The sequence below is a fragment of the Gossypium hirsutum genome, chromosome D09 (assembly GCF_007990345.1).
Source record: "Gossypium hirsutum isolate 1008001.06 chromosome D09, Gossypium_hirsutum_v2.1, whole genome shotgun sequence".
In the NCBI taxonomy this organism is placed as follows: Eukaryota; Viridiplantae; Streptophyta; class Magnoliopsida; order Malvales; family Malvaceae; genus Gossypium; species Gossypium hirsutum.
This window is the reverse complement of record NC_053445.1, coordinates 42520863-42541427: the sequence shown is the minus strand read 5'-3', so window position 1 is coordinate 42541427 and position 20565 is coordinate 42520863. Positions and strand designations below refer to the sequence as shown.

The following is a 20565-nucleotide window of genomic DNA, read 5'->3' as shown; positions in this document are numbered from 1 at the left end:
GGAAAAAATCACGGGCAGAGGAGAAGAAAATTTACTATGTCGAATTCGAATGATACAAGAGAAGAGACGATTACGTCTATTTATAGATTTAAAACCTTATTCTAATCAAAGTCAAATAAAAGTAATGCAGTAGGGTTAAAACACTTTATGACATCAAAGAACAGGAATTTGGGTCACACAACTCTAACAATTAATTAATTATTACTTATGGCATCAAAGAAGAGCTTTATAAGAAAGAAACAAAAGAGGGCTGAGTGTGATACTTAATTACCATTTGATCAAAATTACCTTTGTTGGTGCAAGAAGATTATGAGTATTTGTTTCCATTGGTAAGGTTCTTCATTTTTTTAAAGAAATGAATATTGTTGTGTACTTGTAATTGTTGATTTTGGGAAATATTTACTTGATTGATGAGATTTATTAATGCTCACTTAAGGCATCAAAGAAAGGCATTATAAAAAAGAAACAAATGACAATTGAGTGCAATACTTGATTATCATTTGATCAGAATTACCCTTGTTGGTGAAAGAATATTATGGCTATTTGCTCCATTGGTAATATTCTTGCATTTCTTTTTCTTGAGAAACGAGTATTGTTGTGTACTTGGTAATTGTTGATTTTGAGAAATATTTGCTTGGTTGATAATATTTTTTAAAGATCACTTATGGCATCAAAGAAGAGTATTATAAGAAAGAAACAAAAGATAATTAAGTGTGATGGTCAATTATCATTTGATCAAAATAAGTTTGTTTCTCGTAACGCTAAAATCAAAATAAGATCATAGAAATGTTGTAATATAATCAAAATAAGTTTGATAAATGGTTTTCTTTGAACACCTAACTTGGTAAGTGATAGACTATAGTTAAATAGACGAGGAAACTATTGATTATGAAGCAATAATTGACTATTTTATAGAGGGTAGAGAGAGAAGGACTACCTTGGATTAAGGTAAACCACTATCTTTTAAACAATCGAGCATGATTGCATTGGCTAAGATGTGAATGTATTTTCTCTTTGTTAGATTAAAACCTTCTCTGCATCTGATAAAAGCTACTTGAGCTAGGGTTGTTCTTTTGTATTATATTTTGCTCGACAAAAGGATCAATGCAAGGGAATTGATTCTTAATCAAATGGATGTTTGCAAAGGAAAAGAAAGATGAAGAATATTTACAAGCGAAGGGCATTATCAACTACTATATTTACTTTTAGTTTGTAGGTATGCATGAATAAATGATTCAAAAAGAAGTTGAAGAGGCTATGTATACTAAAGCAATGAGTGATGGGATGATTTAGGCCCATTGGTTTAGTCTTGGGATTACCAACATTTTAGCCAATACCTAAACCACGAGCATTTTAAAGAAGATCGATAATTTTTTTTGACCATTATGATCAATGCATGACTATACACCACAAATCATATTAAAGTGTAATGTACCACCTACACAACCTCCATTTACATGTGAGGTATTGTCATCATCGATGTAAGAAGGGTAAAGTATCATAAAAGCCTTTATACTAAGAGTCAAATTTCATTTTGCCTCCTTTACTAAAAAATGGGTAAATTAGTCCATATACATTAAATCTGTGCATTAGATTAAAGAGCAAATCAATCATTTTTATTAAAATTTTCATCTATTTATACTATTAAAAAGTGTCCTGCTTGAAACAATAACCAAACAATAACATGTGGTGTGCCACATGTACGTCATGTTATTGTACAAGGACAAGTTTTTAATACTAATAATGGAAAATTTTAATAATAAAAATAGATTAAATTTTTAACAAATATCAATTTATTCTCTGATCTAATATATAGAAACTAATTTAATTTTTTTGAGTAAAAAAGAAAGATATATTCTAACTCATAGTATTAGGGATAGCATTCGATTGAGTTGAGTCGAATCAAGTAAAAAATGTTTGAGTTAATTGAGTTGATGAATCCTATTTTAGTAACTGAACTCCATTTGAAATTTTCTCGAATCGAGTAAAAAAATTTCGAGTCAAGTCAAGTCAACGAATTCTATTATTTATACTCAATGTTGCATTTATATGCATCGATGATTTAGTTAGTGATGAAATACAATATTATTTAACTAGATAAATAATATAATAGTTTTTCCTTTTAATTTAATGGTAAATATTTATCAAAACGATATAATTTTATTTTATTTATTTAAATTTTTGGATAACTTAAATTGTGTAACTCATATTCAAGTTAAACAAAAAAAATTTAATTTTTTTATTTGAGTTAATCTGAATAACTCAAAATATTTAATTTAAAATTTAAAATTTTTATCAAAATTTTCCAATGGAATCAAATTTTAGTGGAAAAATGTTATTCCTCAAGATGAACCTACTCATTTACCGAAAGTGGAGTGAGATGGATTACTTTGGTATCGCGCCTATTTCCATCTCTAGACGTGTAAATGTAACAAATGGATCAACTTTTAATTCAACGTGTCGAATGGGATCCGAAGCACTGCGGAATGGTTTGGTTGGAAGACTGAAAATTTTGTTAAAAGAGAAAAAGACTGAAAAATGCTCTTGGACTTCAACCTTGATGCCTTTGAAAGGCATCGCTTCCAAGGCAAGCAAAAAAGTTCATTTTTTTTTCAACTTTTTGATCTATAAAAACTCTCTTCTTTTATTATCCACAATGTTTCTCTGATACTGCCAAGGTGAGCTTTCTTTTAGTCATTTTGTTTGGATTAAAGAGGTGTGATGTTTTGAGGGAAAAACAAAAATGGGTTTTATTTGCTTTACTTTCTTTCATTTTCCCCCTTTCAGTCCTCATGTTTTTGTGATTGATTGGTGAGAAAAGTGAAGATATAAAAGTAAAAGAAGTTGAATTTTTTTTTCGCACTATAAAAAGTAAGTTATCTATAAAATTGACTGCAATGTTTGAAACTTAAGAACTTTGAAGCAATTCAAAGTTCTATTTCTGGAAATCAATTTTGTCACAATATAGCTATTTCGGCAACTACTTTCTACTTAAAAAAAACCATGAATTTTATGTTTTCCACTTTCGAGTTACTTTCCTCATTGATTTTTTTTCCTTGGGTGTAGAAGAGAGTGATTTTTTTTTGGTGAGGTGAAAATGTCCTCGAGAAGAGAGTCGAAACCGAAGAAATCAGGTTTAAGCAACTCAAAAGCTGTAAATTCGCCTTCGTCTTCCACAACTTCGTCATCCAAACAATTCCCAGAATTATATATCGATGGGCAGAGCTCACCGGCATCTTCATCGGCTCGAAGCAAGCCACAATATATTTACTCTGACAATTTGCAAGCGGATGCCGACCGATCCAAAGAAAATGTCACTGTCACCGTTCGGTTCCGTCCTCTCAGGCATTTACCTTTGCTTTCCTCACCTCTGTTTCAGTATTCTGTTCCATGTATCTGTTTGATGACGGCTTTGATTGGCGTTTTTGGATGTAGCCCTAGAGAACTTCGTCAAGGGGAGGAGATTGCTTGGTATGCAGATGGAGAGACTATTGTGAGAAATGAACATAATCAGACTACAGCATATGCATATGGTTAGTTCTGTAGATTCTTTAACCGAATATTTTTTCTTCTGTAAAGAAATTGAATGATCCTGATGCACTTGATTGAAGAAACCTTTAGGTTTTACTCAGTTACATCCACTAAACACCGACTAATGAAAACTAATAAAATTATGTTGGGGAATTTCCAGTGCCAAAGAGCTGGAGAAATTTAAACCATATGTATATTTATAACATTGGTATAGGTTTTTAGGTTACTTGTAACCCCTAAAACCGTTTTATTCTTTAACCCTTATTTCCTTAATGTCAATTCCCTCGATGATTTACATGTGAACTTGATATTCTTTACTTGGACACGTTTTTGTTTCATTTTTTATATTACGTATTGAAACATGTTTCAGCTAAGGTTTATGCGTATGTGTGAAATAGCGCTGTGTTGCTGTATGAAGTTTGTGAAGTATGTGCTGTTTGAGTTGTATATAAATTTAAGAAAAAATTACTTTTTCTGTCATTTTTATCTTAGGCATCTGACTTATTGACATAAAGTATACATAATATCTAGTGACCTTTTTCTTCTTTTGGTCAATTTTTTTCTTTTAAATCATTCTACATCTCACTTAATTTATGTGTTCCTAGATCGAGTGTTTGCCCCTACAACTACAACACGCCAGGTCTATGATGTTTCTGCTCAGCATGTTGTCAGTGGGGCCATGGAAGGCATCAACGGTATTTTGTAAAGATACCTCTTCTTAGCAAACATAGCCTCTTAATCATGCACCAATTGCTTGAATTTATATCTGATGGAGTACAGTGTCCTTATTTTCTTGATGATTCTTTGCTTTTCTAGATAGGAAAGGGAATTCATCATTTTTGAGTAATCAACGGGCCCCAAAAAAGTTAATCTAGTTGATAACCACATGTTAAGCTAATGTTAAGGCTTTGAAATTTACTAGTTTTGCTATTTTCATGCAACATTGGCTGATAGCATATGAATGTTACAAATTGCTTGCATGTACTTATCCATGAGAAATTAGACTAGGCAAGGCTGTTGCTGGCTTTGGACCTGCCTTTTTGGTGACTCTTTCAGATTCAGAAACTTAACAAGATGTGAGGTATTTGCAAGGCTTCCTACCAAGCAAGAATGATTCTGGCGACTTAGGCATATAAGTTGATTTGTTTAGGCTTTTAGAGTGTAAGGTTTTCAGAGTGCTGGTGCATGTCATTTGCTGGTGACTACTGTTTTATCATGTTCAGAGCACTGGATTGAGGCCTAGTTGTTATTTCGCCCTATTTCAGCACTGCACCCTGTAATCACTCTATAGTTTAACTTTGGAAATCTCAGTTTGATATTTCTGGTACCAATAGATTTTTTGCCAAGGTATCTGGTATTGTGAGCTTCCTTGGCAACTACTATTTCAAGTTAGAAGCCACCTTGCCTTCTCCAAATGGAGGTACCCACAGGGTTGTGTTAGAAGCTGATGGATTGAAACCAAAGTTATGGCCTTTAATTTGTATTTTTTTTGAAGCATTTCTGTTTGTATAGCTTACTGCTATGGTGTTAAATTCTGTGCGCAGGCACCATTTTTGCTTATGGCATGACAAGCAGTGGGAAGACTCACACGATGCATGTAAGACTAAATAATTTTCTACATCATTTCCTTATCTTGTCTGGTTATTGTGGATTCCTGGATGGTCTATCCTATTTTAATTTCATAATTATAATTTGATTTTATGTTGGTTTTTCATTTGGATTCTTCTGACCAAATCTTCGGCTGTTTTTGTTATTACATGTCAATGAAGAATTGATTTATTAATTACTCTAACCTTGTAGTAGAGAATTGGGTAATAATTAGTTGCTTTTGGATATAGGAGCAAGAAGGGGTCATTGCAGCAATTTTTTGAATTAAAGCAACAATATCTTGCTCTTCTACTAGCGTCATTGCTTCCACACTAGAGCCTAGCTACCTTTTGTTTCTATTTTTGCAAATTCTGTTTTCTGAGAAGTCTATTACATGGTTCATTCTGAAGGGTTGTGGACTTTTTTATATAACCTTATAAGTTAGTGATCAAGTGTTGAAACTGCTCTCCCTTAAGTAAAATCTATTTTGTTTATCTTCCTCTGTGACATGCTTACAACTATCTGTAACTAAAGCAGCAATTCCTGTTCTTTGTCCGTTAGTATCTCATAAATTTGATTTGTTTCAACAGTTGAGCTTAGCTACTTATTTCTACCTTTGCAAATTATATTTTCAGAGAAGTGGTAACCATGATTAATTGAGAACTATCAATTGGAAACATTTTATATTAACCTTGATGTATTCAAGGATAATGATTATGTCATATTAAGGGTATGATTTACTATCCTGCATCATCATATCTATCAAATATTTCTGCAGCTATGGAATTTCTTTGACAAATCCTCATGTTTCCTTATGAAGTATTCACTGTAAGGAAAGGGCAAACCATGCATTTCTAATTTAGAATACAAGTAACATGCTTAATTTCATCTGATTGCTGAAATGGCAGGGTGATCAGAGGTCACCTGGAATTATACCATTAGCAGTGAAGGATGCTTTTAGTATTATTCAGGAGGTACCGTATGAGATGTTGACTTATTTAACTTCTATTTCTTGTTCCTTTTTATGGATGCTAATGGGCCACTTATGCTGTAGACACCAAACCGGGAGTTTCTTCTTCGTGTTTCATACCTGGAGATCTATAATGAGGTGAATTTCTTCCACTTTTTTCCTTAGCTATTAGCCTGATATTCTTTCCTCTGTCTTGACAGACTTCCTTTTCCCTTGACAACTTAGGTAAACTATCTTCAAATCTGCATTGGCTTTTATGCAACATCACTATTCTCAAGGTTTTTATCTTTTCAGGTTGTTAATGACTTATTAAATCCAGCAGGACAAAATTTGAGAATTAGAGAAGATGCTCAGGTACCTTTTATTGGTTATGATATCCTTGTTCAGTTGTTGATATGGTTTCTATGTCATTCTTTACCTTATAACGCTTCAATATCTACTTAGATTGACTTCAGTGAATGTGGAAATTATGTTAATTGGAGATTCATGCTGAGCTTTTGGCATGATAATGTTTCAACATCCAAATGAGGCCAACTATAGTTTATGACCGTATAATTTCAGCTTAGTATCATAATGTTTCAGAATGATAATGTAGCAAGTACACATCTATAAAGTTGCCTAGTGGCTTCTTGCCATTTGTGCATTAAGGAGTTTGCTGTTTTTGCGTTGTCTTAAATTCTGCATGAGTTTCCATTTCTTTTATCTTGGATATTTTTGGTATTTTCTCATAATATAATATATTCCTCTTATGAATAGATTGTTATTGTTGTATGCAATTTTGCTGTTAATATGGGCATGCCTAGTGTTTTTTTGCATGTTTGAAAGTGTATTATTTATCTATTGCTTGGTTTATGGCTTTAGGGAACCTTTGTTGAAGGAATAAAGGAAGAAGTTGTACTATCCCCCGCCCACGCCCTCTCACTTATAGCAGCTGGAGAAGGTAAAGCATGCTGGCATGTTTTGCTATATCCAGATCAAATAGAACTGAAGACTGTTTAGAGCCTTTTGAACCCTAGCTTCAGATGATATGCCTTATCAAAACTAATCTTATCTATGAATTTTTGAGCTGGATAAATGACTAAATAGTTTCCTGGCACAGAAAATAGGGGGCTTATGCACATCATTTGTTGATGTAGATATGTATACGTCTGTGGCTGTCCTCTTCATTGCACCTCTTGTTAATGTTTGTTATTTGGGCCAGTGCCTTTCCTTCTGCTAGCTGTAATGGAACTTTTTTCAAGCTATGTGATTAGATTTCGTTCTTTTTAAACAGAGCACAGACATGTTGGATCAACAAATTTCAATCTACTCAGCAGCAGGAGCCATACAATTTTTACGTTGGTATTTCACCATTACTCTGCGTCCTTTAGAAGTTCCTTGTTCCCCGTTTTCTTGTTTTAACACTTTTAAGTGAAAAAAGATTTTCAGATACTGTTTTAAGTGGTATTAATTGCAATCTTTTCATCTAAGAATTTGTGAGAAATAATGTTAACACCTATTTTGAAGTGTGGATATGTGTTATATGATGTTAATCATATTTGCTATTGTTCTGATTTTGGATGGTGTATGTGAGTACTTGATGATCATTGACATGTTCACAAATTCACTGCCACGACTGATTATATTTCCTATGACTACCTTGTCTACAGACAATAGAGAGCAGCCCGTATGGTGAAAATAGTGAAGGTGAAGCAGTAAATCTATCACAGCTGGTAATTTGTACAGCCTTAGTTCTGGGACCAATTTCAGTTATTTCTTGTTACTTCTTTCTATTTCCGGTTTTGTCTTGTTTTTTATTTTATTTAGATATTTTTATCCTATTTTCTATTTTGGAAGGAGCTAAAGATTTTAGTGTTGACTTATCACACTGTTGATCAAAACATTTTACTTTTTCCTTCTTTTATGCATACATGCAGAATCTCATCGATCTGGCAGGTTCTGAGAGCTCGAAGGTTGAAACAACAGGCATTAGGAGAAAAGAAGGGTCTTATATCAACAAAAGCTTGCTAACTCTAGGAACTGTGAGCCCTAATTTATTGTTCTTTTCTGGTCATAGTGGAAATTGAATTGTTTATTCATTCAGTTTTCTCTTTAATCTCTAACTCAATAGTTGGATCATATGTAGTTCATCATTTCTGGCGTGTGCGAGATCACTGTCTGCAGGGGCTAATCCATAAAATTTTTTTTTTGGGGGGGGGGCACGGAATTGAATTATAAATTTTTAAGGGATCAAAATTTAATTTTATCATTATTGAAGGGACTAAACAGAATTTTTTTTCATTTTTGAGGGGGGGCAAAGTGCAATTTAACCACATATTAACTTATAATTTAATCATTTATGAGAGGGGCTGAATTACGATTTTTCCATTTGAGGGGGGGAGGGGCTCAAGGCCCCTGCCTGCCCCCTAGATTCGCCTCTGACTGTCTGTGAATACAGTTAGGTTATTTAACTATATGGTAACTTTAACAAAGCATTTGGAGAGAATATATGCAATTACAAAGCAGGATAACATCAAACAAACTTCCTATTTAATATTATCTGTCATGCGTGTTATCTTTTTCCTGCTCAAAATATTGTTAAATTTTAAAGGGATACACCAAAAGTGTTTTTCTTATGTTACTAGTGTAGCTGTTGATTGAAACTAGTATAATGTATGGTATGATTTTAAATTTCTTTTTCCAAAATATGCTTGCTGAGATGTTGGTTTCTTAAATTGTTAAAACAAGTTTGTAAGAAGCACAATTTTCAAACTCATCATGGATAAACTCACTAGATTCGCCTCTGACTGTCTGTGTATACAGTTAGGTTATTTAACTATATGGTAACTTTAACAAAGCATTTGGAGAGAATATATGCAATTACAAAGCAGGATAACATCAAACAAACTTCCTATTTAATATTTTTTGTCATGCGTGTTATCTTTTTCTTGCTCAAAATATTGTTAAATTTTAAAGGGATACACCAAAAGTGTTTTTCTTATGTTACTAGTGTAGATGTTGACTGAAACTAGTATAATGTATGGTATGATTTTAAATTTCTTCTTCCAAAATATGCTTGCTGAGATGTTGGTTTCTTAAATTGTTAAGACAAGTTTGTAAGAAGCACAATTTTCAAACTCCTCATGGAAACTCATGCTTCTGTGTCAAGTACCTTTCCTGTGTTCTGTGTTTTTTTATGGTACTTAGACCAGTAGACATACGAATATAAGACGCTACATGACTGAGCTAAAATTTTTTATTGTCATACATTTTTGAGTTTTTAATTGGACATGGGTGGTTCTGAGATGTATTCTTTAACATTTTCTGGTATGTTAATCGCTCATGATATTTTAGAGCACATGCTTTGTTCTTATAACAGCTGAAATTTACTGTGTGCTAGAAGTGAGGACATAGACATGTCATTTACTGGATCTTTGTCGAGCAATAGTACTTTCTCTTTGTTCCTATATATATTTGTCAACACTATCGTAAATGTCTCTCTTATGGGATAAACATTGCTTAAAATATGACCTTTTTTTTTCTTTTCTTTTTGTAGGTTATTTCTAAATTAACTGATGGGAGAGCCACTCATATACCATATAGGGATTCTAAGCTTACCAGGCTGCTTCAGTCTTCATTAAGTGGTCATGGGCATGTATCTGTAAGCATACTTGGATGCCTCTGTTGAAAAACATATCTACGTTAGCAAAAGATATTAGAAATGTCATGCCATTTGTTTCCATGAATTTGTCATACTTGCTTATTGGTGTTCTTTTTTGTTTCTTTTCTGTCCAAAATTTCAGCTCATTTGCACTGTAACTCCTTCATCAAGTAATAGCGAAGAGACACACAATACATTGAAATTTGCCCACCGTGCTAAACACATTGAAATCCAAGCAGAACAGAACAAGGTATGCATGTGTTTCTATTGTATGTATATATTTTTTAATAATTGAAGGGGGTTATGCTAGGGATTGAACCTTTGTGCCACTAGGCTTAAGGGTTGTTGGCATATTGTATGTGCTTAATATGTACATATATGTGTGCATGAATTGTTTTGCGTGCCTGTGTGTACACTATGGGTGTTTATACTTGATGCACACACCACACACCACACACACACACTTACAAATATACTTATTCAGGATTTTCTTTTTGTAATTTACTTTGTCAAAAATGCAGATTATTGATGAGAAATCACTGATCAAAAAGTACCAAAATGAGATACGTGCTTTGAAGGAAGAGCTAGAACAATTGAAGCGGGGTATTCTAACCATTCCTCAACTACATGATATTGGAGAAGATGATATTATACTCCTAAAGCAGAAGGTATTTGTTCTGTTTTGACTACAATAGCTGAAATTTTAATGTATTGTATTTTGGTCTAACTATAAATCTACTCCAGGGGTAAATTTTGTTTTTTTATGTAACTATGTGATTTGAGATTGTAGAGAGATGGGCAGTAGTACAAAACGCTGACTCCTTGTAGTAGTTGTGGTTAAAGTTTTGACATATCTTAGCAGTGTGTCTTCTTTCTTAACCAGCAGTGAATATTTATTTGTGGGGCATGTTGATTGTGAAGTTATGTTTTGTCTAATATTGGTTGTCCTCCTCACCTACTCATTGCTGTATTATGGATTATTCTGTCTGATCAAATATCATCCAAGACTTGTCAGCCATTGATCATTATTGTTCCTAGCACATAATCACCCATTTGGTTAGTATAGCTTTATGTGTTTTGAGTAATCTTTTGCATAATAATCAGTCATTTTGTGTGTTTTGAGTAATCTTTTGCATAATAATCAGTCATTTTGACTTTGCTACGTTATTTGATCCTTTTAAGCAGTTCCAAGGATGCAAAAAGTAATATGTTTGACCCATTAGCTGGAACCCCACTTTTTGGCTTTGCTTGTATGAAGGACTGAAAGGAGTGAGGATGGAAAATTTGTTAAGATCCATACCACTTTCCTACTTTATAGCTTAACCATTAGATTAACAAATTTTCTGTCCTCGCTCCTTTCTGTCCATCATACCATGCAGAGCCTTCAAGTATTTTCTAGAGAGGCTTGTAAGCTTATTATAGATCTGGTTACCATACACTAAGTACTGACCCTGCTTACCTGATTTTCTTTGCAAACTAATAGCAGGTGTTGGCAAAGTAAATTAAAGAAGGTTTTTCTTCTACAGCATGGTTTTTGTTCAGCAGGCTTTTCCATGATTTCAATAAAATGACTTTTTTGTTGTTGCTAAACATTTTGAACTTCTTTGTAGGTTGCCAATCTGTGGATTTCTACTAATGCAATCTTCCTAGTCTTTGAATCTTTTGATGACCATAGAATACAGGCTTGGGGAGAATAAAGTACCAATTATAGGTGCTTTTGGTAGAATGAGAAAATAATGACTTCCTTAATATGGGGAAAAACCATTTTCTTTTTAATTGCCGACCTTCCTATCCTGCCAGTCTTTTGGCACTGCACACAAGATGCTTAGTTGAGATTGAATACTGATGTGCAGTCATAGGGGAAAGACAACTTCAAGATATTTATTTCTTAAAAAATCCAGATTGATGTTATCTCATGGGCTCCTGTCACGTTAAATTGGATTCATTTACATTAGATTTCTACTCAAAAACATATGATAATAGTGTGCTTGGCATATTGCTGGCGTAAGGTGTGAACCTAAGAACAAGAACCTTGAATTTGTGTCCTATTAAAATGTTTCTTTTACTTCTCCTTTCCATTTCCCTTTTAAATAAAGTAACATACGTTTTTTATGTATCATTTTCATGTCTCATTTTAATCACATGGTGTCAGGTTAATTTATTTGATGTAAAATAGTTCTTGAATCATAGCTGCTAATTTTATCCCAAAGGGGAAAAGAAAGATGAATCACATCTTGACTTTGACAATTCATTTGTTATGATCTGTAAAGCTAGAAGATGGTCAAGTCAAGCTGCAATCAAGGTTGGAGCAGGAAGAAGAAGCGAAAGCAGCTTTATTGAGCAGAATACAGCGATTGACAAAATTGATTCTTGTCTCCACAAATGCTTCACAATCATCAAGGTTACCGCAACGCCCTGGGCCAAGGAGGAGACATTCATTTGGAGAAGAAGAGGTATGATTGTTGATCTCATTTACTTTCTATGTTCATTCTTCATGTTTTTCTTGATGGATGGGAGTTATTTTACACACTAAGTCTTCCACTTTGACTTAATCTGATTATATCTAATTATACTTGCGTATATCTAATGCACAGCTTGCATACCTACCTCATAGAAGGCGGGACATGACTCTGGATGGTGAGAATGTTGAATTGTATGTTTCCCTTGAAGGGAATGCTGAAACTGGATGTGATACATTGAAAGAGGAGAAAAAGGCCCGAAAGAATGGCTTGCTAAACTGGCTTAAGCACCGAGTATGTTTGTTTTAGTACTCTGTTCTCCTAATGTTTATGTTTATTGTTTTATATTCTAAATATGAGCTTTGGGGTTCTTGATAAAGTTGCTAGGATAGATTAGTGATGAAAATTTTCTCACCATCTGATCTTACATTCATTTCAGCAACTCAGCACACACCAAAACAAAATTATTTGGTGTCTTACTTCTCTAATGATAAAAGTTGCCATTTGTTTCATTAATTTCAAGTGTTGGCAGTGGTTTCCCATCTATTATCATGGGAGATCTGCATTAAACTGCAATAGTCAACATTTTAAACAAGAGTTCATGATTTCTATTGATATGCTTATTAAGATTATAAAGAAGCCTTAGCTGCATTTTTTTGGCTTTAATATTCTTTTTCCTCATTTAGGTTTATTTGTTTAATAATTTATTTTTGCCTTATAAGGTCAGTGGCTTTGCACTTCTCTATTGCTGAACTTTGCTACACCAATATATCCTTTAATTGTGGTAAAAATGTAAAAATTGGTAAAAACCTTAACTAGAAAATGGATAGAATAAAACTTAGTCTAGATGCTTGAAGCAAATGCTCTTTTCTTATTATTATTTTTAAAATTTCACAAGTGATGCTCGGTATAAAGGGCTAAAGATAAATAGTTCATGCAAACTAAATAACATCATGCAAGCATTAACACCTACTAGTTGGTTTCAGTTACATGAATAGTTTCTTATGAAGCATGTATAGATGTAGATCTCTTTCCTCAATAGCTCATATTAATTTATGTTTCCTCTGCAGAAACGTGATAGTGGTATGGAGTCAATGATGAGTGCCAGTGATAAGTCAAGTGGAAATAAATCTAATAGTACCCCTTCAACCCCTAAATCAGGAAGTAAAAAATTCAATGTGGAATCTAGGCTTTCCCAATCCTTGTTTACAGAAAGTTCTCCATGCAAGGATCTTCTCTCAGATGCTAGACGGCATAGAGAAGTTCCAGAGAACGATTACCTTGGACAAGAGACACCTTTGGTATGCAAATATATTTTGTTTCCACAACTGTTTTTATTTCTTTTTCTATTGCACATGTTAGTCTTGGATTAATCTCTTTCCTGCTCTGACTTAATTAAACGTTTCAAATTTACAGCATACCCTTACTGTTGCAGAATGTTTTTTAACCACTGTTGTATTTAGAATTTGTTCTGACCTCAGTTATCTCCCCTTTTTTTGGTATCATGCATGGTTCAGCAAGTATATTTGATGCCTTGTTTATTTCAGACAAGCGTAAAAGCAATCGATCAGATAGATCTACTAAGGGAACAGCAGAAGATTTTGTGTGGAGAGGTAGCACTTCATTCAAGCACTTTAAAACGATTGTCTGAGGAGGCTGCAAGAAACCCCCTGAATGAACAGATTCATGTAAATACTGGCATCATGCTTTCTGTGTTATTTGCTTTATAGTCTCCCTGGATATTGGTTCTTTCTTTCTTCTTCCTTATTATTTTTATTATTTTAATTTTTTCTAGGACAAGATGAAAAGGATAAGTGATGAAATCAGGGGAAAGAATGAACGAATTGCTTTGCTAGAAAAGCAAATTGCTGATTCCATCATGGTTTCAAGCAATATGGAGAAATCAGAAATATCACAAGTAAGTTTAGCTTTTGTTGTTGGTTCCATAGGCCATTTGCCGCATCCTGCAACTCCATCTTTACTCTGTTTTATAAATGCTACAGTTTAATGTTGCTGAATTGGTGGCGCAATTAAATGAGAAATCCTTTGAACTTGAGGTAATGTATGCTTCCATATATGTTTCAAATGCTTTGCATGAGTCTCTGCATTGTATAGTAAGGGCAGTTGAGTTAATCACGTTAAATTTGGTTATATAATGTTCTAGTAACCTAACTGTGGACTCAGCTCACAAGTTCCTGCATTTTATAGTATAGGAATCTATAGAACCTGCTTCAGTGACCAAGTTGAACTACAGGAGTTGGAGGCAGCAAAGAATTCTTTATAACATTCCTCAACCTTTTTCCCTTTGTCCCTTTGCTTTGTCTGGATTTCTCTTATGAGTCTATTATTAATTCTGTTTCCAGGTTAAAGCTGCGGACAATCGGATAATTCAAGAACAGCTTAACCGGAAGGTAGATATACCTACTCAACCTATGGTTTTAAGTAATAATTGTCCCACACTCATGCCTTGCAAGTAACATCTCTTTCTGGGGTTCCATTCTAACTTCACATTTTTACCAGATTTGTGAATGTGGAGGATTGCAAGAAACAGTTGCATCCTTAAAGCAGCAGCTATCTGATGCACTAGAATCACCAAATGTCCGTTCTAAAGCCTCCTATTCCCAACAATTCGCTAAAATGAATGGCCTGCAGATGGACAAAGAAGTTGTGGCACCAAAAGAGATTAGTAGAGATTTGCTTATAAAAACACAGGTGCTTTTAAATGCTCAGATGTGGTGCTGATATGGTACCTTACTCGAGTGTTGCTATCTTATTAAGGCCAAGTCATGCAAACGCACACAATTCAGTCATTTGCACTTGTCCCCATGCTCTGCTCTTTTTGATGATTGAATATGTCTACATCTTGTTTCTCTGTGTCTCGGCAAGCATACAAGGATGCTATATGCAGTCTTTATGTTTCTATTCCCAGATTATACATCACAGCGACATTAGCATTTATGATTAGCGTAGCATCAGTTTTATTCTGGGTTCGCTTTTTACTGATTTCACTTTCATTGCAGTAAATGGTGTAAGCTAATTTCCTTGTTTTGCTCAATCAGGTGACCGAGATTGAGGAACTGAAGCACAAAGTTGTGGGACTAACTGAGTCAAAAGACCAGCTAGAGTTGCAGAACCATAAACTGGCAGAGGAGAGTTCATATGCCAAGGGGCTAGCCTCAGCCGCTGCTGTGGAGCTTAAGGAATTGTCAGAAGAAGTTGCTAAACTAATGAATCATAACGAGAGACTAATGTTAGAACTTGCTGCAGCAAAGAATACTCCTACACAACGTCGAACAAGTACACTACGGAATGGTCGAAGAGAGAGTCTGACCAAACAACATGACCAAGTTGGATCATCCTCTTATTTAAAGAGACAACTGGCGATGAGCAAAGAGAGAGAGCTTTCGTATGAAGCTGCTCTTCTAGAGAAGGATCAACGTGAAGCTGAGCTACAAAGAAAGGTTGAAGAATCAAAGCAAAGAGAAGCTTATCTAGAAAATGAACTTGCAAATATGTGGGTTCTCGTTGCCAAATTAAAAAAATCCAATGGAGTTGATACTTAAACTGTAGTTTCCGAATCAACTAAAGGGAACGACTGGTTCAGTTCAGGGCACAGTTTATTCACAAACAATAATTCGGCTTCGGCTTTGATTTAGTATTTGGTTTCAGAGAGTAGTGTCCTGAGAATGTTGTGCATTGCATGTAGAGGGGCCATTGTACATTCCATAGGAGTTTTTTCTTATTCATCAAATTTGTTGCATCTTTTGGGTTCTCTTATCCATTGGGGCATTGTATATGAAAAGCTTCAGTTTTTGTACATATGAGTTTTGAAGCAGTGCAGCTCTCAAATGTGTAGTTTTGCTTTTCATCAGTTAATTTTCATATCTGTTTCGCTGTAAATGTCTTATGCTTTAGATTGATATGGTTGCAGTGAACCATATATGCATGTGTGTGTATATATATATTCATGTTTCTGATTTAACACCATAATTAGGCTTTGAATGGATTACAAGTAAGTGCTTCCTCATTTGATTCCTTTAATAACTCTTTGTATGTGGAAACCATCTAACTGTTAAAGAAAAAAAGAAAAAGAAAACGAAATGAAAAACATTCCCAAAATGAACAAATGAAAAACACCCCCGACCTTCGATTAAAATTATCTTATAATTAACCCTTATTTTTTAAATTAAGCTTCATTGCAACTTTTGCGGAATTACATCCGTTTTTAGAACTTTTGGTTGGTGTATATTAAAGTTTGCAAATTTTAAGATTGAATTAACTGTAAGCATATTGTGTCAGACAATAGTATAGTTATTTTTATAATGAAAATCAAAGCAATTAAATTTTTCGATAAATTCAATATTTATAGTTTAATTAAGACTGCCATGTTATGTTTAATTCATTAGACATGGTTTATATATATATATTTTGTGTTACCATTAGATCCATTCCTAATAATTTAGTTCATTATTTTATGTTACTTCGGGTTCATAGGTGGTTCTTATTGTGCGGGAGCAGCAGGATGAGGAGCAATAGGGATGGAGGAGTAGTAAGGGATGGGCAGTGATGAGGATTGGTGATACTTACGGTGGGTGTTGGGCAATGATGATAAATGGTGATTCTAATTATTGGTATTTTATCAGAAAAGGAAACTAAAATATGAAGAAAACTGAACTGAGAAGTCAAGTAATTGAAATGGAAAAGGTACATTTTATTGAACTGAAACTAGTGTTTATAAAGTAAACAAATTAACAGCTACTAACTAAAAGTAGGCTACAACATAATCATAATCTCAAAAAAAAAAAAAACTCCAAAAAAATCTGAAACAAATCAAAGAGTTATGATTATATCTAAAATTAGCTAGATTATAATAATTGTAGCAAATCTTCAACACTCATTGCTTCAATTGCTGCAAACACCGAGTGTTGTTCTCAAAACTTCAAATTTGCTTACTGGGAGCGGCTTGGTGAAGATATCTGCAACTTGCTCCTCTGTTTTGAAAGAAACCAATATAACGTTACATTCTTTTTGCACTTCCCTAAAAAATAAAAGCTTAATGTTGAAATGCTTAGTTTTTCCATGAAATACTGGATTATGAGAAATTGCAATGGCAGCTTGATTATCAACGAAAATCTTTGTGCTTTCATTTTGTTCAAGGTTAAGATCACTTAATAATTTTTTCAACCACAAAGCTTGATTAACATGGGCAGCTGCAGCAACAAATTCTGCTTCAGTAGTGGGTTGAGCCACAGTTTCTTGCTTTTTCGAGCTCCATGAGAAGACACTAGATCCAAAGTTAAAACAATAGTCTGATGTACTCCTCATGTCATCAATAGAACCTCTCCAATCACTATCAGAGAAGGCAACAAGCTTGAACCCCTTGCTTTTTGTGAATTTAACACCAAAATTACTCGTGCCTTTGATATAACGAACTACTCTCTTAGTAGCCCTGAGATGCAATTCATTGACACAATGCATAAATCGTGACAAAATACTTACAACATTTAAAATATCAGGATGTGTTGCTGTAAGATACATTAAACAACTAATTAAACTTCTAAAATATCTCTTATCAACTTTATCAGCTCCATCTTCTTTACATAGCTTCTCTTTTTGATTCATAGGAGTGCTTACTTTCTTGCATTCTTCAAGTTTGAATTTCTTCAAGATTTCCTTGGCATACTTCTTCTGCCAGATGAATACTTCATACTCAGCCTGTTTAATTTCCATTCTAAGAAAAAAAGACATCAATCCAAGATTTGTTATCTCAAAAACCTTCATCATCTCCCGCTTGAATTCCTCAAGCAACCGTGCATCATTTCCCATTAGCAAGAGATCACCAAGATAAAGAGAGGCTATCAAAATATCATTATTCCCACGTTTGACATAAAGTGTGGTCTTGGACAAATTTTTTTCAAAACCCAAGCTAAGCAAATGATCACCTATTTTCCAAATTCATAATAATTTGAATTATTCATAATAATTCTTAAATTTGGATTTGGAGCAGAATTAGGTGGGTTTCTCCCAGAGGATGTTCCAAGTCTATAAAACTAATTTTGTTCTTGTGTCCACCAAAAAGATCCATGACCAGAGTTTGAAGGAAAGACTTTTGATCTTTGTAATTATAAGGATGATGATTTTGAGGCTCCCTTGCTCCAATCTGCCTTGGTCCTGGACCCTTATCACGTATGATATCGTAACTCTTCACTTCTTCTTCTTCTTCTTCTTCTTCTCTGGGATTGAGCTAGACAGACGCCTTCCCTTTTCCCCTGAAAGGATGAAAACAAGGCTTGGCACTGTCAGCTTAAGGGTTCTTGCCAACTTTTACCTTCAGCTTTTGAGGATTTGACGACGGAGGCATGATGAAAAGCCTGTTGTCACGGGTGCAAAAGTCAATGCTATTTTCATGGCACAATGGCTTTGCCTTTAACCTTCTAGTCTATTTCTCCTTGCACCATTGTTGCAGTTGGGTTTTTTCTGATAAAAAAACAAAGACAAAGTGTTAAAATATACGGAGAGAGAGACAGAGTGAGAAAGTCACAGTGTATTTCCCTTTTCCCTTTTTGTCTACTTCTCCTTGCATCATTGTTGTAGCTGGGCTTTTTATCAGAGAGAGAGAGAGAGAGAGAGAGAGAGAGAGAGAGAGAGAGAGAACGGCTTTCCATTCCATTTACCCTTTTGTTCTACTTCTCCTTGCACCATTGTTGTAGTTGGGTTTTTTTTTGATAAAGAGAGAGAGAGAGAGTAGCTGAAGGCTATGATGACTAATATATATGGAGACGAAGAGAGTGAGAGATTAGATGAATGCTAGAAAAACAATATATAATGGAGACTTTTGCACCTGACTAACAAATGAATTGTGGTATTACGTATTAGGGGTTAACAAAAATTGAAAAAGATGGTTGGCAATATATGCTACACTTTAAGTTGAGAATGTAAGATATTATTAAAAAAATACCATCACAAATTGTAAATATAAAAAGTAAAACAAATAGAAAATATATATATATAAATATAATTTTAGCACTTATGTATAAATATAATTTTAGCGGGTGTAAAAGAAATTTGGCTTATGTCTTGACTTAAAGGGAACAGTAGTTAAACCTCTTGTCAAATACTTGTTTGACAAAATTGGTTTTTTTTTAACTCCATATGTCTTTCGAGTATGTCATTAATTACCTTCATCAGTCAATAGAGCGTCAGTTCAATAAAACCAAAATTTAGGTAAGTACCTTCATTAGTCAATAGAACGACGATGATGATTGGTGATATTTATGGTTGGTGTTAGGCAATGATGATGAATAGTGATTCTTTATGTTTCAAATAAATCCAAAAAGGTGTTTTGGACTAATTATAGAGAGATCATTAACTTTAAATAAAAGTAAAAAAATATGCCACATCAGCAATAGATCTGTGCATGGGCCGGGCCACCCTAATCTAATCTTCCCTTCACTCAAACCTTAGTCTCAACTCTATGTCCAAATTGTCGCAACTGCTTGAATTGGAAGTAGATGATTCCTTAAATTGGGATTAAGAGCAGAATTAGGTGGGGTTCTCCCATAGGATGTTTCCAGCCCAAGAAAACCATTTATGGTCTTCTGTTCACCAAGAAGATCCGTGGCTGGAGCCTGAGTGAGAGACTATTGATCTTTGTAATTATAAGGATGATGATTTTGTGGCTCCCTTACTCCAATTTTCCTTGGTCTTGGACTCTTATCACGTCTGATATTGTAATTGTTCACTTTATCTTCTTCTTCTCTAGGATTGAGCTAGAAAGACACCTTCCCTTTTCTCTCGAAAGGATGATAATGAGGAAAAACACTTTTAAAAGAAATTGTGGCTTATGTCTTAACTTGAATGGACTAGTGGTTAAACCTAATTGTCAAACACTCATTTGGCATAGGTTCAAATTGTGTTACCCCTTTCCCCTAACTCTAATATTTTATGGAAAAAAAAGAAGAAATTGTGGCTTATATATCTAAAGGCATAATGGATTTTTTGACCCTCCAACTTAAAAAAAAAGTCATTAAATTTTTTTACCGCTTTTAACCCTTAAACTTACATTTTTTTGTCAAATCACTCAAAAATAGATGAAAAAGTTATCATTGGTTAACTTTGCTGGCATGTGGATTGCCACGTGGATGACACAGTCAACATTTAATTATTTTTTAAAAATAAATTAAAAATATTTTTTAAATTTTTAAAATTTTAAAAAATTAACTAAATATTGATATGTCATCCACGTGATAATTCAAATATATGCCACATCAGCAAAGTTAAAAATCATTAATTTTTCCATTCATTTTGAGATGATTTGACAAAAGATACAAATTTAAGAACTAAAAAAGGTGAAAAATAAAATAAAGAGTTAAATTTTT

At 33.9% G+C, this 20565-nt stretch overlaps 1 protein-coding gene across 6 annotated transcripts; it reads left to right on the top strand.

Annotated features, from left to right (window-relative positions):
* The first annotated feature begins 2329 nt into the window (after nucleotides 1-2329).
* On the top strand, nucleotides 2330-16055 carry LOC107891245 (kinesin-like protein KIN-7K, chloroplastic). 6 transcript variants are annotated; one of them, XM_016815973.2, is made up of 24 exons: nucleotides 2330-2587; nucleotides 3067-3345; nucleotides 3436-3533; nucleotides 4137-4226; nucleotides 5076-5128; nucleotides 6027-6092; nucleotides 6173-6226; nucleotides 6383-6442; nucleotides 6950-7028; nucleotides 7362-7429; nucleotides 7738-7800; nucleotides 8005-8109; nucleotides 9624-9728; nucleotides 9871-9978; nucleotides 10250-10396; nucleotides 11999-12181; nucleotides 12323-12481; nucleotides 13258-13488; nucleotides 13735-13875; nucleotides 13983-14105; nucleotides 14191-14244; nucleotides 14551-14598; nucleotides 14708-14899; nucleotides 15247-16055. In XM_016815973.2, the coding sequence occupies exons 2-24, from the start codon at nucleotides 3098-3100 to the stop codon at nucleotides 15748-15750; spliced, it is 2979 nt and encodes a 992-aa protein (XP_016671462.1). In that variant the 5' UTR covers nucleotides 2330-2587; nucleotides 3067-3097; the 3' UTR covers nucleotides 15751-16055. The 6 variants fall into 6 exon arrangements, with proteins under 6 accessions (XP_016671462.1, XP_040956668.1, XP_016671461.1 ...); XM_041100734.1 differs by having other exon boundaries at nucleotides 2479-2678; nucleotides 3070-3345; XM_016815972.2 differs by having other exon boundaries at nucleotides 2479-2678.
* The last annotated feature ends 4510 nt before the right edge of the window (nucleotides 16056-20565 follow it).

Excerpts from the sequence above, each read along its gene's own strand:
- LOC107891245 (XM_016815973.2), top strand. The coding sequence starts at position 3,098 with ATGTCCTCGAGAAGAGAGTCGAAACCGAAGAAATCAGGTTTAAGCAAC. Across the intron at positions 4,227-5,075 it reads GGCCATGGAAGGCATCAACG|GCACCATTTTTGCTTATGGC; the intron begins GTATTTTGTAAA and ends TTCTGTGCGCAG. Across the intron at positions 5,129-6,026 it reads GGAAGACTCACACGATGCAT|GGTGATCAGAGGTCACCTGG; the intron begins GTAAGACTAAAT and ends CTGAAATGGCAG.